The 16,387-nt window shown below is 42.3% G+C and overlaps 1 protein-coding gene across 1 annotated transcript in view; it reads left to right on the top strand.

The window, feature by feature from the left end:
- EIF3H (eukaryotic translation initiation factor 3 subunit H) overlaps positions 1-16,387 on the top strand; it is a 69,635-nt gene that overhangs the window by 13,330 nt on the left and 39,918 nt on the right. Inside the window, exon 2 of the mRNA XM_035125028.3 lies at positions 1,543-1,699. Coding sequence (XP_034980919.1) covers positions 1,543-1,699 — 157 coding nt within the window. The remainder of the gene's footprint in view (positions 1-1,542; positions 1,700-16,387) is intronic.

The following is a 16,387-nucleotide window of genomic DNA, read 5'->3' as shown; positions in this document are numbered from 1 at the left end:
CAACAACATAGGGCCGCAGGGTCCCCACTGCTGCTTTATGCAGACATCTACTTGGGTGGGGGGAGGTTATTGCCTTTGTTTGTTACAATGGTATGCATTTTTGTGGTTTTTATCTTGTAAATCGCCCTGCGATGCTTGGATGAAGGACATTGTAGAAAGTCCATAAATAAATAATAAATAAATAATCCGGGTGAAAATGGTGGGTTGGAGCCTCCTGCTGCCATCCTTCTCACTAGGCAAGTTCACTATTCCCAGTTATGTCATGAAACAGGACCAATTTGTGTTGCCCCTATTGTTTTTCGGGGGGGGGGGGTTGATGGCTGTGCCAAATTAATTCCAAGCGTAAGGCTCCAGTTTAAGTCGAAAGTTGTAATTTAGCCTATTTAAAATGCATGCAACCAGCGCAGGGGCTGGGGCGATTAATAGGAAATTGTATGAACCTCGTAGGAGAGTTCTAGGGATCCGAGATTGGGAGAACACTCTGGCAGGCATCCATCACCTCTGACTCTCAGGCTACAGGGACAGTGTTCTTCACATTGAGCTGAACTCTGTTTCCAGTACAGTCATACCTCTGTTTAAGTACTTTCAGTTTAAGTACTCCGCGGACCCGTCTGGAACGGATTAATCCACTTCCCACTTCCCATTACTTTCAATGGGAAAGTTCGTTTCAGGTTAAGTACGCTTCAGGTTAAGTACAGACATCCAGAGCCAATTGTGTACTTAAAACCGAGGTACCACTGTATTCGCTAGCTGTGTGAGCAGTGTTAGAAACTCAGATGCATAAACTAGGCGCCAAATGGCTTGTTAAACCAAGATTGCAGTTGCCAAAACAGAATGCCTAGTTGCCATTTTGGGGCCAGATGGCTTGAAAGTCGTATTTTTCAATATGACTTTTTGGTTCCTGAAATTCATTCTGATTGTACCGATAAAATATAATGGATAGAATTCTACAGGATTTGTTGCTAGTGTGTGAAAACAGTCAGGATCCAAGGATCAGCAGGCATGTGCCTCCAGGTGGTGGAGACTTCAGGTGCCATCCTGGTGCCTGGGCATCTTCACTTGGTTGCAAGCACAAAATGCTTAACGTTGAGACTACTTCAGTGATTGGTGGTCATTACTGTGAAAGTGACATCGTTTCCATGGGAATGCACAAGCTCATCCTCTGACAGGGTTGCATACCAATTGCCTGTTTCAATTAACGGTATTTGAGCAGAAGGTTAATCCTCATCAAAAAAAATACTTAATGAAACCTACTCTTCCGCTTGGCAATTAGTTCAGCTTGAGCAGAATATGCGATTCTTGAGTTGGTTTTCCAGAAAAGAAAATCTGCTCTCGTTATGATTACCTTTGCTGGAATCCTCGACCCTCATGAGGACTGATCTCCACATAGTTGACATGTTATATTTCTGTGTTGCTTTTCCATTAAAGCAATTCCATTTCCTAACCCTATAGTTAAGGTAAAATTTTAATTCTTGGGAAACTATCTGCTAGTTGAACTGAATGATCTGTTCTAAACGAGGCTCGTTGAATCTGTATTTTCAGGTAGTGCTGAAGATAATCAAGCATTACCAGGAAGAAGGCCAGGGCAATGAAGTGGTCCAGGGTGTGCTGCTCGGGCTAGTGGTGGAAGACAGGCTCGAAATCACCAACTGCTTTCCATTCCCCCAGCATACAGAGGATGATGCCGACTTTGATGAAGGTAACAATTCACAATAATCATGTTTAAAGTCTTGTTCTGGGGCTGTCACACCTGCTGAAAACACTGTAAATTGGAGGCTATATGGGAGAAGGAACCTACCACTCAATATGTTCTATTACGGTAGGTAGGATCTCATTGGGGAAATAAGTGTCTGTAGTGCAGGGGTAGCCAATGTGGTGGCCGCCAAAGTAGAGCTGGGACTCCAACTCCCAACCTGCACAGCCAGTGGTCTGGAATGATGGGAGCTGTAGTCCCGAAGCATCGGGAGAACACCCCATTGGCTGCCCCTGCTCTGTTTGAGAGGTATATGTAATGTAAGGCAGGGACAGGTAGTAAAACACACCAAGGTCCTCTGGTGTATCGCTGGCTCATTCTGTTGTGCTGCCTGCTGGTTATTGGGCCACTTGAAAAGCATGTTGGATTGGGTGAAGCTTGGTCCAGAAGGAATTCTTTTGTTTTTAAGCAGGGTTGTGGGGCAGGAAGAGGGAGCAAGCATCAAAGAAATGGCAACAACAAGAAGGCAATCTCCAGCTCTTCTGGTAATGCACTGTTTATTTAGCCCAATGCTTTGGGGAGAAGCCTCCTTCATCAGAAGCTGTATGAACAGTTCAGTCGTTTCTTCTTCATTAAAATTGGTATATTACTCTTTATCTGTAGATTTCAGGGCGGTTCACAACATAAAACAACAACAACATAAAATTACTATATATATATATGAACAAAAACAAACCGATAACACGCACACACACCACATTTAAAAGGGCATCCAGTTTCTATCAGCCAAAGCCCTGGATGAAGAGGAACATTTTTGCCTGGCTCCTAAAGGTGTATACCAGACATCCCCAAACTGCGGCCCTCCAGATGTTTTGGACTACAGTTCCCATCTTCCCCAACCACTGGTCCTGTTAGCTAGGGATCATGGGAGTTGTAGGCCAAGACATCTGGAGGGCCGCAGTTTGGGGATGCCTGGTGTATAATAAAGGCACCAGTCGAACCTCCCTGGGGAGAGCATTCTACAAATGGGGAGCCACTGCAGAAAAGGCCTGCTCTGATGTTGCTCCTGGGGAAGGCACATGAAGAAGCCTCAGAGGATGATCTCTGTTTCTTAGCCCCAACAATGTCTGGATCCGTATGGTAGTATTGCCATGAGATCAGAGTTATCTGTGGAAACACAACAAGAATAATTGTTCATTGTTGGATGAACAAATCCTACATCTGGAGCCTTCCAGATGTTGGATACCCTAGGTCAGGGGTGGCCAACTCCCAAGAAACTGCGATCTGCTCACAGAGTTAAAAACTGGCCGTGATCTACCCCCTTTTGGGGGGTAAGTTGTTAAGCTTTTTTAGGGAGGAGGAAGGCCCGTTTTTTTGGGTTCAGGTCATAGTTAAGTTTTTTTTAAGAGAGGAGGAAAGCACCTTTTTAGGGGTTCAGCAGGGGAATGTTGTTAAGCTCTACCTGTTGGGCATGCCTGCCCTAGGGGGACAAGTGTTGGGCAGAACCAGAAGTGTTCGACTTCAGTTTCTATCATAACCACCTCAGTTTAGAATTGCTCTTCATGAATTCACAAGATGGTCTTAGGTAAGTCTCAACCTTAGTTGCTGCCCCAACCTATGGGGCTAATACTGTTCTACTTTACTTAACTGCTATAAGGGCAATTGAAATAATGAAGGTATGGTGCTTTGTGTTGTAAATGCTGTTATTCCTTATACATTTTGTACATTTTGAGCTTTGAAGTGCCAAACGATAAATATAGGTGGCATTTGCAAAGAAAATTCATATTGCTGTTCTAAAGATCTGGTTAACTTTGCTTATACCTGTTGATTTAAAACAAGCTAGCATTTTTTAATCTTGTTCCTAAATGGACCCTTGTTCTTCTTTGCTGAAAATTATTGTTACTCCAACACAACCAGTTTCTCTACTGTGTTGATTCTTGTATCTAAATTTATCTCCTGGGCTCTGATAAATTCTTAACTCAAGGTTTTCTAGCATAAGCTGAGAAAATCACATACATAAAAACTGTAAAAATTAGGGGTGGGCAGCTTGTTTGACACTGAGAAATACATTCCAAATGTGCCATTGCCTATTAAAATATGCCTCTGCAGTCAAGAGGATTTGTGACTTCTTTAAAAAAATGAAAGCTGCATGCTTTCAGATTCTGCCTTGGCCTTGAAGGCCCTAGAAAAGTAGCAGCAGGGTAACCAAACCCATTTCAGCTGGGTAGGCATGCCCTGCAGTACTGTAATTCCTGCACAGTCTTAGCCCTGGGTCCCTAACGTGCAGCTTTATGTAAAATCTAAGAGTTTCCTATTCAGATTTCAAATCTGTGCATACACTTTGGATTGCTCTTTCTTCCTATTGGCAAATGGATAAGATAGATGATGACGATCCCTAAAATCGCTAGGGACGAAAATTGCAAGTCAAGCGGCCTGCCCCCTGGCTTGCAGGCTCAAGGTAGAAATGGGGCATGTTTGGGAGGAAAGCAGAGCAAAATGAAGCGGCCAGATGTGTTTCAGGGAGGCACTTCAGTGTAATAATATTCAGTGTTAAGGTGGAGGAGCATTTGTAATGTAGGAAGGACCTTGATAGGGAGAAGGGATTTGGGAGAGAGGAGTACAGAGGGCAATCTTAGGTGTAAGCAGAAGGTTGTACCTGCCTAGAGCAAATATTGTGAGGAGCAGCAAATATTGTGAGGATGGGGAAGGGAGGGTAGATTGGAATAATTGAGAAGTTTGAAAGGAAGGACTAAGGCTGGTAGCTAGTGCACATGCTCCATTAGTGTAAAGATTTCTGCATACTCAACTCCACTTTTCTACACGCATGCGCTGTGCCTTCCCCAAATCTGCTCTGAAGGGCTTGGAGAAATCTGGGAGGACAGATTTTGGAGGCTTGTGGGAAGAGGAAAGAGAGGGGGGAAAGTTCCATTGCACAGCCAAAACTCCTTGTGCTGATGGAATGATTTCTCTGAATAGCACCCAAGGAGCTTAACCTTCTTGAACTCTCTGCCTATTAATACTAGACAGTCGCCTTGGTTGTACTGTTTACAAGGCCTGCTAAAAACTTCTCTCTTTAGTCAAGCCTACCTGCCACGTGTATATAACTGTTGGTTTTATCTTTATTTTGTTTTGTCTACTTGTTTCCAAAGCCCATTGATTTTCCTGGCACTCTCTTAGGAGTGTTATGTATCATTTTTGTAAACTACTTGAGTTTTGTTTTACTAAGCAGAATCTGAATCTTGGTAGATAGTGTATTTATTTATATGTTGAGAAGAGAGGAAGACAGCGAAGAGAACTTGTAGCACCTGGCAATATCTGTGTGCATGCTCACAACTCGGAGAAGACAAACTCCCTTGACAATGGGGCAGAGGGGATATCTGCATGTGAGGCAGAAAATAGAAATGCTGTGAGGCAGAAAGCGTTAGCAAACCTCCAGCTGTACACTGGGGGTGGCAAATCCGTGTTCTGTCCTCCCAATTGATGTTGCTATATTCCAACTCCCATCAGCACTGGCCAGCATGCTCAGTGATGATGGAGCCACAACATTTGTTGACTCCGGGCTCTCGGTTCCTGCTGTATGCACATATCACTTTCGATCCTGGCCCTTACGAAAGTAGCCTGAGCAACTTCAGAACGCTTGGAAAAGTCAAAGCAAACATTCCATACATTTATAGTAAAAATTGTTCACATGGCAAAAGTCTGCATGTTCACATTGAGCCACTGTTTCTTTTTAATTATGGTTTGATGTGAGTGTGCAAACCGTCCTGTTTCAGTCTTCACAATGCAATCTGGATTGTTAAGGTTGCATCAGACATGTAAGTGGAACATGTTTCTCGGCCGTGGCTCCACTTCTTGAATCCAGAAATGTCTGTAGGCATGCTCTGCTGGTTTTTAAATTCTCCCCATATCCCGAGGGCTGCTAACTTGCCTGATGGGAAGGGGGCGGAGATGAATGCGAAGGATGCTGAAGTCCTCAGGAGCACAAATGTTTATGAGGTGCTAACTTTGTAATGCAGTTCTGTGTCTGTGCTGTTCACACTGCCTTTTAGAGCTCTTGAGCGGCCAATCTTTTATATAAACCAAGATTAGTCTTTGCAAGAAAAGCCCTTCTATTCCATTTGATGGTGATCTTAGGAACTGTACCTTCAAAACTATCATCTCTGAGAAATGAATCATCTACTCAGATGAATCATCTCCTCCGACGCTGCTCTCCCAAGACCCCAAACCCACATTGGCCTGATTATTAAGTGAACACTTGTATCTCCAAAACTGTAGAAAACTCCCACAAGGAACTAGATTTAAAGCTTTTGTAACTGTAAAACAGGGGTAGCAGCCAGTGTGCTGCACCCGGATTTGGTTGGGCTGCAAGTCCGCCACCCCCGACCCTTGGCCAATTCCGGCAGGAGCCGAACAGCAGCTTACGGAGAGGAATAGCCCATGTTGTCTGTTCCTGTGTTAAAAGCACACTGCACTCAATGCGGTAAAGGCCACCCCTCAATGGTGTGGTGTTGTCCTATTTATCCTGCAGTCTTAAATTAACACTGTGCTGGCAATTGTGGCTTGCACCTGTAAATGGCTGCTCTCAGATTGGAAAGGTTAAATCTAGTAGTCCATAGGGAAGGAGGTGGTTTCTCAGGTACTTGGGGCCTGTGTCTTAGTGATGCCTGTCCATTCTTGGTGTGGCTCTCTGGTTTGGGAGAGAACCTGCTGCACATGCATGGCATATACAAGGCACCCCCAAACTTCAGCCCTCCAGATGTTTTGGACTACAATTCCCATAATCCCTGACCACTGGTCCTGTTAGCTAGGGATCATGGGAGTTGTAGGCCAAAACATCTGGAGGGCTGCAGTTTGGGTATGCCTGGCATATACAGTGGTACCTCGAGTTACAGACGCTTCAGGTTACAGAAGCTTCAGGTTACAGACTCCGCTAACCCCAAAATAGTACCTCGGGTTAAGAACTTTGCTTCAGGATGAGAACAGAAATCGCTCGGTGGCGGCGGGAGGCCCTATTAGCTAAAGTGGTACTTCAGGTTAAGAGCGGTTTCAGGTTAAGAACGGACCTCCAGAACGAATTACTGTAAGTTCTTAACCCGAGGTACCACCGTACTAGGCTACCCCATGGGGGCTTTCATTGTGGCTTTCCAAAGAACCCAATGCCGAGCAGGTATTCTGAAGCTTTTCATCTGCTGATTGTGACCCCTTTGGGGGCTAAGGAGTCACTTCTCATTGTGAACTTGCCAAAGAGAGCGGGAAAGAGATTTATCTGCTCTGTGAATTTCCTCAGACAGAGCAGACGATAAATCTAGAATAAACAATATAATTCTTCATTTAAACTTTTTATCCTTTATGTCGTTATCGGAAAGGCTTTTCTGTGGGGCTTTAAAAGCATATTACTTTGAATTATTTTCTCACATCCCTCCATTGGGATTTTTTTTCACCCAAGACGAAGGCTCATCTGCTACAATTCCTTTTACTGGACAAGCTACAAAATAAATCTATTTCGGGCAATTAAGCAAGGCTGTTATAAGAACTGAAAGGAAAATTGAGACAAGGTGGGTTGTTTTTTTTAAAATGGGCTTTTTATTAAAAGCCCCATTAGGGGGCACTGTTACCCAGCTAAAAACCGGTCACGTCTCATTTGTGTGTGCTGGCTGCGTTAGGAGTGAGGCTCGCAAGCGGGTGCCGGCGGAGGGGGGGCGGGAAAAGGAGAGCTATTTTCATTTGCTAAGGTTCGACTACTGTTTTATACAACCAAGTTCTGTAAGCATGATACACAGCGCATTGATTTAAATACCTGTCCAATAAATTTGCTGGCTGTCATTTCAGGCAAACTCTGCTAGCTTAAAAAGCACAGGTGCTTAGGTAATCTCTTGCAAACCAAGACATTTATCTCAGAACTCTGTGTGGAATCCAACACAGTTCTTCCACTCTGCTCTAATAAACCCCTTTAGGGACAGACCATGGGTCCGTCAGACGCCAGCTGTTCCTCCGCAGTGAATAACCCCTGAAATTTCCATCTTGCTTCAATCTCAAGATATTACCTTAGCATTACCTTACCTTACAGTTGTACTGTATCATCACAAGCTGAATGAAACCTAGTGGTGGGGAAGGGCTGTAGGGCCGGTGGCACAATGGGTTAGTGCACTTGGCTGCTAAGCAGAAGGTTAGTGGCTCAAGCCCACCCAGGGATGGTTGTGGGCAGGATTCCTGCACTTCAGGAGGTTGGACTAGATGACCCTTGGGATCCCTTCCAACGCCTACGATTCTGTCAGAGGATGGTAGAAACACAGGACTCGGCTTTTTACTGCATGAAATCATTGGCAGTGTTCAAAATTAGCCAGGTGCCAGGCACATTTTGCCACCGGCATGGGTCCAATGGCGACCCTGTGGAGATTTCTGGGTGTCAGATTTGTGACTGACATCCCCATCTGCCTGGCCCCTCCAGCTTTCTTAAGCAGGTAAGTAGAAGGGCTTATTTATTGCATTTATATCTCACCTTTTTCTCCTGTGAGTACATGGTTCACCCCACTCCTCAGTTAATCCCCACAATGACCCTGTGAGGTAGGTTAAGAGGCTCTGAGTGTCCCAGGGTCACCCATTGAACTTCCTGAGTGGGGATTTGAACCCTGATCTCCCAGGTCCTAGTCGGACAGAACTACATCACACTGGCTTCCTGGAGTTCTTCTTCTATGGGACAGGTCTATGAATTAAGTAGGTACCAGTAAATGAATATGGGTAAAGAAAAATGTCACTTAGAGAAGGATCTGAAATATTTTCCTTGAAGCTTGATTTATTCTGGATTGTTTTATTTGATGTTTCAATGTGTTGTAAACAACTTTTGAGATTTTTTTCTTTAAAATATAAAGTGGTACAGAAACGAAATGAATAATAATAAAAAATAAATCTCATTGGAGGAAAAAAGGCGCCTAGACATCCCGTTTTGGTGACCATAACCTAGGTTAAAGGTGCCATTTGGTGATTAGCTTAAATATCTGAGTTTCTAACCCTGAGCATTGGTCCTTCTAGCTCAGAACTGTCTACAGTCTGTACTGACTGGGAGCAGCTCTTGAGGTTTTCAGGCAAGAGGCTCTTTCAGCCTTACCTGGAGGGGGGCCTTTTTTCATGCACTCTTCCACTGACCCGTGACCATTTCAAACTTGGTGTTGCAAGGTACACATTAACTGCAACTGAGAGCAGCAGCCCAACCTCCTCTTAGTAGCATTTGATTTTAAAAAGCGTGAAGTCATCGCACTCAGCTTTCCCTGCCCCTTAGTGGCTGCTGCTTGTGGAGGCTTGGAAATTTTGAGCCTGGTGATATCACGACAGGCATTGGCTTTCATAGGCATTGGTAGGGAAGAGCCAATATCCTTTATAACATCTCATTTGGACCTTAAGGGATGTCCGTATTATTATTATTATTATTATTATTATTATTATTATTATTATTATTATTTTTCCTTTGATAAGTAGCCTATTTCAGATGATGCATTATAATGCTACTTTTGCATTTCATCTGTAACTGGCTGCGTGGCATTCATAAGAACGTAAGAATAATAGAATCTTAGAATTATAGCATTGGAAGGGACGCTGAGGATCATCTAGTCCTGCCCCCCTGCAAAGCAGGAATATGCAGCTATCCCATATGGGGATTGAACCTGCAACCTTGGCGTGATCAGCACCACACTCTAACCCAGGCATCCTCAACCTCAGCCCTCCAGATATTTTTGGCCTACAGCTCCCACAATCCCTAGCTAGCAGGACCAGTGGTCAGAGATGATGGGAATTGTAGTCTCAAAACATCTGGAGGGCCAAGGTTGGGGATGCCTGCTCTAACCAGCTGAGCTATCCAGGCTGGTAAGAGCCCTGCTGCATTAGGTCAGTGACCCCTGTAGTCCAGCCAGGTGCCCATAGGAAGTCCGCAAGCAACCCAAGTGCACACATATTGCCTGTGGTTCCCAGCAGCTGGTGTTCAAAGGCATACTGCCTCCAAAAGTGGTCAAATCCTACTCGCATTATAGAAAAATAGAGGAACAGCCCCTTTTCAGATTACCTGGTGATTCTCTTTCTGGATGTTAACTAGACATGTGTTAGGTTTTACTGCAGAATCCTAGCATCAGAATAACATTAACGTCATCCTTTAATGTTTAATCTCCACTGTTCTTCCTTAGGTTCCATAAACCTCTCGCTAGTATTTTTAGACGGTGCGTGGAACTTGCCTGAGCGAGCATCAGATTTTCTTTTCTCAGCCCGTCCTCATTTTACAAATTTTCAGTCTGTATCGTGCAGGAATATGTGATGGGTGCTTAAAGCTAATAAGCATCGCCATAAGGATGTGAGCAGGAATATTGCTAAGACGTTTAAAATGAAGAATAAAAAGCATGTAGCCATTTTCACATGATGCGGAAGAAATGCTGGTTGGCAGATGGCATATGATTTTGTAACACAGAGACCAGCGAATGCCAACCTGGTGCCCTTCAGATGTTGTTGGATTGCGATTCCCGTCATCCTCAACTAATTGCTGTGCTGTCTGGGGCTAATACAGAATGTGGGGCCACAGCCCTAGTGTGCAGCTAGGCTGGCGGATCCTTGTAGTTGCCTGTATTTTGAATGGGAGCTCCTGATCCACAGGCTATATCTTTCGAGATGTAAGATAAGCAATTTGACGCAGCAAAGGCAATTCACGGGGGGGGGGGCACCGCCATCTCCAGTTGAGTCCTCCTTTGTGCAAGAGGGAGAGATGATGGAAGAATGACGCAAAATGGCTAGGTTGGGAGCCTGTTTTGAAAGGGGTACACCGTCCGTAGCACGTTGTAAAATTTGTTTTAGGCATAAATGACCATGCCCTTGCCTTGTCTGTTTAAAGGAGAGAGCTGAAAATGGTCACCCCTCCGGAAAAATTATCTACTCACTCTGCCTCGCAGAGTGTTGGTATCTTTCATTTGATTCCATTGCAGTATATGCATGTTCTCATCAAATTAACAGCCTGCAGCTCTTGCCTCTGTAGCATGCTTGTCTCAACTAAGTTAAATTCCTTCCCATTAGTCATAATTATATGACATACAAGCCTGCGGTGTACTCTATGAATTTTTGTTTGCATTTTATAGCTTACAAGACAAACAGCTGTTTAAGAACCCTTTTTTTTAATTAAAAAAAGTTTTTTCTGTGGTCTAAAACGCTAACACAAAACTTCATCACCTTTCTGTGGCTGTGCTTCTATGGGGAAAAAACTCCAATGCTCTATTAATCTACTAAATTATTTTTTAAACCCCACGTTTTTCCTAAATTGATAGAATGAATCTCTGGAGAAAAAGCATAGGAAATGGTGCAGGTGTGTAACTAGAGATAATCAATATATATGTAATATTAATATTTTTCGGTCCTGTGTGGGGATCTGCTGCTATTTTCAAAATATTTTGAAAATGTTAACTTATTATGGCTTATTGGCTTATGGTTGAACGTTCCTGGTAAGAAATGTGTTGAATGTTCCATTTGTAGGTTATTCTGATAAGTTGTGGAAAGACCTTGGCACCGTTTAACTGTTATATATATATATATATATATATATATATATATATATATATATATATATATATCCCTTTTAGTCTCCAGCAGCTGAGATAACTTAAAGTTGAAATATGAGGGTTGAAACTAAAATATGACGTATCAAGAGTAATATTAATGGCTTTGCTCTTGCATCCGTTCATACTTGAGCTGTGAATATGTTAAAAGGAAAGGATTGTACATTTTTATATGGTTGTATTTATTTAAAAGTTAGGAACATTAAAATATCACTTTCATAGTAAAACAAAGTGTAAGTGTATTCTGATATTTAATACATGGCTGCATAAGGTAAGGCTTTTTTTTATTTAAAAAATGTACTTGGTTTTTCAAACTTAAAATATTTTACAGGGTTGAGATTTATGAAGTGTCCAGCTGTTAGGTTGATCTAAAATACTTTCAGATTTGGCATTGCTAACATTCAGTTCAAATGCCAAAGCTGAAGTTCAAAAATTCTTGTCCCCCCCCCCCCCCCGAAACCATAAGGTGTGGCTGTTAGGATTTAATGATAACCTTTCTAGAGCAAATTTGAGATCAAACAGGGTGCATACAAGTGAATTTCAGAATTGTCAGTTGAAGGACATATAATTTCAGTTTATACTAGTTTAATATGAAACAATACATTCTGTAAAGATCAGCTGGATTTTGCTTAATCAAGCTGTTGTCTTAGTTTTCTCCCCCTTTTTGTTGCTGAAAAAGCTCCCCTCCCCAGCAGTTGCTTTTAATTAAAATATAAATATATATTTTACTTACCTTTATATATTTGGGATGTCTGGCAGTTTTATATATGAAGAAATTAAAGCTCACTTACGAACATGCTTTCCCTTATTCCTTCATGCACCACACTTTGCAGGCTGTCTCTTAAAATACGATTTTTTTCCAGGTTTTTATGAATCTATTTGTTTTGTGGTTTATGCCCCCCCCAACTCTAGCTTCATCACTTTTGTCCCGTCCCCGTCCCCCTCTTTTGCAGCTTTGGAATTCACTTCCACTTGAGATTTAATTACTCAAATGAATTAACCGGGAACTTCCATTATGTCAATATCGGAGACCCTGACTAAAGAAGAAACATGTGAATTAAATTCAGGGAAAAAAGCCAAAGTTCTTCAAGCACACTTTTTTTTTAAAATGCCTATGTCCATTGCCACATCCATCTTCAAGGCTACTTCTGAAGAGACCAGGGTTCTTGCAGACTTTAATAACGACAAGACCTTTGTTATGAGAAGCAATAAGAATGCTTCAATGAGTGTTGAAACTTTTGTAGCAAGTGGAGCATAAAGAACTTGGTCTCTGCGAAAGTAAAGTAAAATAAAAGCTGAGGATATATTAGGAGTAAATATTTATGGCATGGTTTAGCGATTAGAGGTAGAAGGAAATGTGATTATTCCACTTAGAAAGGGGGAAAACAGTGGGATAGAGAGAAAAATAATTAATTAAAGTGCAAATATCCTTTGGGAAACGTTAGCTTTGCCTCAAAAGACCAGATTTAGCGCAACTGGCTTTTTTGAACATTTTCTTTGGAGGGGAGGGACAAGGGAATTCAGTGCTCTTTATCTTTTTTAATAAAATAAAATGGCCAAAGGTAATTTTCTTTCCTGCCAAACCAGATTATACCTTCATTTTAGTATATCCAAGGAGCTTTAATATTGCAGAATATTAGCCTTCGTTCAGCTACAGTTCTGTGCAGCAGATTGAGATTGGGACTTGTCTAGAAAATCTTCCCTCGGCTAGACTTGCTTAATTTGATACGATACAGAGACCTCATGCCTTTTAATAGTTGTGAAGAATGAGAAGCCTCTGCACAAAACATTGTACTGCTCCATCTAACACTCACTGTGATAAGTCAGTCATTACTATTTAAAGTGAAAGCAAACAAATAGATATATCTGCTGTAAGTGAATGGCACAGTAGTTGAGGGTATTCTGAAAATGCACACAATCAGATTGTGGAGAACAGGTAAATGCCAGTATTTAATCTGGTTAATAGGATGTTGGAGGCGAATCAAACACCAGCAAATGCTATCTGCCTGGATCATGCAAAATTGTTAGCACAACCGTTAACCTGGCAACTTGCCGATAAAGGTTCAGATGTCCACTAATAGTTTTCAGCACATAATTTTGGATGTTATCAAATTAAATTAAACAAGTCACTCACTTTGCCCAGACACAGTAACATGTGCACATGTTGTAATTATATTATTATAGATAAATATGAAAATAGGCTGTGATCCAGTACTTGGGGAATGGTGGTAGGAAGACATAACTCTTGAGTACCAGACTCAAATTTCTGGTTACAACTACCTAATGCAGGCTGGCTTTTGTTAGCTAAAGACAGGGAATTCCCATTCCCCCCCCCCCCCCGGTAGTGTGTGTCACCACCATCCTTTGTTTCTATACATTTACCATACTTTCCAACTTCTAGGGCTGTAGTACTAACCCCAATTGCCTGCAAGTAAGCTTCATAGGAGGGACGCGGGTGGCTCTGTGGTTCTGATCAGAAGGTCAGCGTTTTGAATCCCTGCGGCGGGGTGAGCTCCCATTGCTCTGTCCCAGCTCCTGCCAACCTAGCAGTTCAAAAGCACACCAGTGCAAGTAGATAAATAGGTACCACCCTGGCAGGAAGGTAAACGGCGTTTTTGTGCACTGCTCTGGTTCGCCAGAAGCGGCTTAGTCATGCTGGCCACATGACCCGGAAGCTGTACGCTGGCTCCCTCGGTCAGTAAAGGGAGATGAGCGCCGCAACCCCAGAGTCGTCCGCGACTGGACCTAACGGTCAGGGGTCCCTTTACCTTTAAGCTTCATAGGACATTTAGGAGTAAACAGGATTGTGCTGTAAACCTTTGTAAATACCATAGGGTATAATTTGCTTTGGCTAAGTCAAGGGGAAATGGCAATTGACACCTTTTCCCATTTTTGACTACTGTGCATCCTAGGGAGTGAAGTTTAGAGATACCGTAATAGAAATAAAAGGTTAATGATGAAGGCTTGTTTGACAACATCACAGTTTTGAAGCTTTAGTTGCTACATCTCTTGTACTCAAATAAAAAATACTGTACTACGTGTTGACCATACCACCAGTGATACTACACCCCAAAGTTAGGAGAGCCTCATCACATGCCTCTGATGCCATGTAAAAACCTGCACATAGAATCATAGGACTGGAAGGGGACCACAAGGATCATCGAATCCACCCCCCTGCAATGCAGGAATCTTTTGCCCAATATGGGACTTGAACCCATGACCCTGAGGTTAAGAGTCTCATACTCTACCGGCTGAGAAAGTGGAGGCTCTTGAGTTGCACATAGGAATCCTTGAGTATAGGATATTTAGCCCCGGAAGCACAAGTTCAATCCTTAGTTTCCAAAACTGAATTCAGGACACTTCCTTTTCAGTTTCCTATCCTGCAAGGCTTTGCTGTTTAGGGTAACTTCACCTTCTCTTTAGTAGGTGCACTTTAGTAGGTGGGTTAAGAAAAAGAAAGCCCCTGGGTCACATTAAAAAGTGAAAGAATTGAAAAATCTGTTTCGGAGTTATATTAAAGGAATGTTTAGTTTAATTCCTTAAACTGCAATAGTACTTGGAACATGACCCAATCTTTGATGTGCAGCTTGAAAATAGTATTTTGACAGAAGTATCAAAAGTGATATATTCAATCCCGCCCACCCACTCTGGTTTTGGGAATTGATAGTAAAACTTCAGAGTCTATAGAGAAGTTTGAGATTTTAGTAAGGTTTTTGTCGTTTTCAAAAGCCTGCCGCGTACAGACGCTTGCATCCCTACGAGAAAGAAAAAGGAAACCCAGTGCTGTTTGCGACTTTCATCCAAAGTCCTCAGCGTTTAGTTGTAGGATGGATTTAACATTTGTTAGTGTTTATGGCCGTTCAAGCTGAGACTATTACGTTGTGGAACCCAAACTCACCACAAAGGGTCTGGGTCTCCTGACTCTGGTGCCAGCTGTTCCTGACACCGCGATTATTATTATTTTACAGCAGAAGGTGTCAAAGTATGGAACGCAGTTGTGTAAACGTGCCTGGGATGTCTAAAACAAGCACTTTGGTGAATTTGTGAATGCTTTGCAATTCTTAGAACAGCTGTCCTGTTTTCTTAAAACAAAATAAAAAGCCCGTCTGTGAATAAACTGATTGTAAAGAAAATTGCGTTGATACGGGAGAGGGCAGTGTGTTGCCTCTGAGATGCTTATGTGTAGCTTGAAAAGATGCCTGTTGCTCTCAAAAGGCTTCTCTCCCGGAATGTTAGGCTCAGTGTGACCAGTTTAGTTCGCTGTGCTGTGAAGAGTGTTAAAACTACCCTAAACACTTCATCGTTTGTGGAGAATGAGATATTCAGCACAAGTTCCCTATCAGAAAAATGGGCATAATAGTGTCTGGAATTAGGGGCTATTGTGTAGAAAGTGCCTTGGACCAAGTCAATGTTATAAATTAGGAAGGACCGATTTTTAGGGTTAAAGCACAGCAATAAGAACACAATAAAAATAGCCACCTAAAGGCATGTCTTCTCTAAACTGATTTATTGCCAATTTTGTAGAGTCAAATCATCTGTATGTTAGCAAGTGTCTTGTGGGTCTGGCCAGCGATATGCCTGGCAGAAGTACAGTAGTTTCTCATTCAAGGCAGCTGGGTGTCTTAGCCGCACTAGGAAGCTATACTGTACGGAAGTTTAGCATCAGATCAGTGTGTTGTTTACCTTGCCAACATTGTCTTAACTCAAATATGGAAATAAGGTCTGTAATCTTTTTTTATGCCTTATTTCTGAATTTAGCACAAACTGTAGGTGAAATTGCATATCTTATTACAGTAACCAGAATAGCCTGGAGTTCTTTATCTTAAGGAGCTGGATTTTTTATTTTATTTTAAAAAGAACCCTACACTACTGATTGAGTATCATGCATGAAAACTAATATTAAAGTTACAGGTAGGTAGCCGTGTTGGTCTGAGTCGAAGCAAAATAGAAAAAAATTCCTTCAGTAGCACCTTAAAGACCAACTAAGTTTTTATTTTGGTATGAGCTTTCGTGTGCATGCACACTTCTTCAGATGCATGCACACAAAAGCTCATACCAAAATAAAAACTTAGTTGGTCTTTAAGGTGCTACTGAAGGATTTTTTTTCTATAAT

The sequence above is a fragment of the Zootoca vivipara genome, chromosome 8 (genome assembly GCF_965207765.1).
Source record: "Zootoca vivipara chromosome 8, rZooViv2.hap1.1, whole genome shotgun sequence".
NCBI lineage: Eukaryota > Metazoa > Chordata > Lepidosauria > Squamata > Lacertidae > Zootoca > Zootoca vivipara.
The sequence above is the reverse complement of the archived record's forward strand: the minus strand, read 5'-3'. Positions and strand labels throughout refer to the sequence as shown.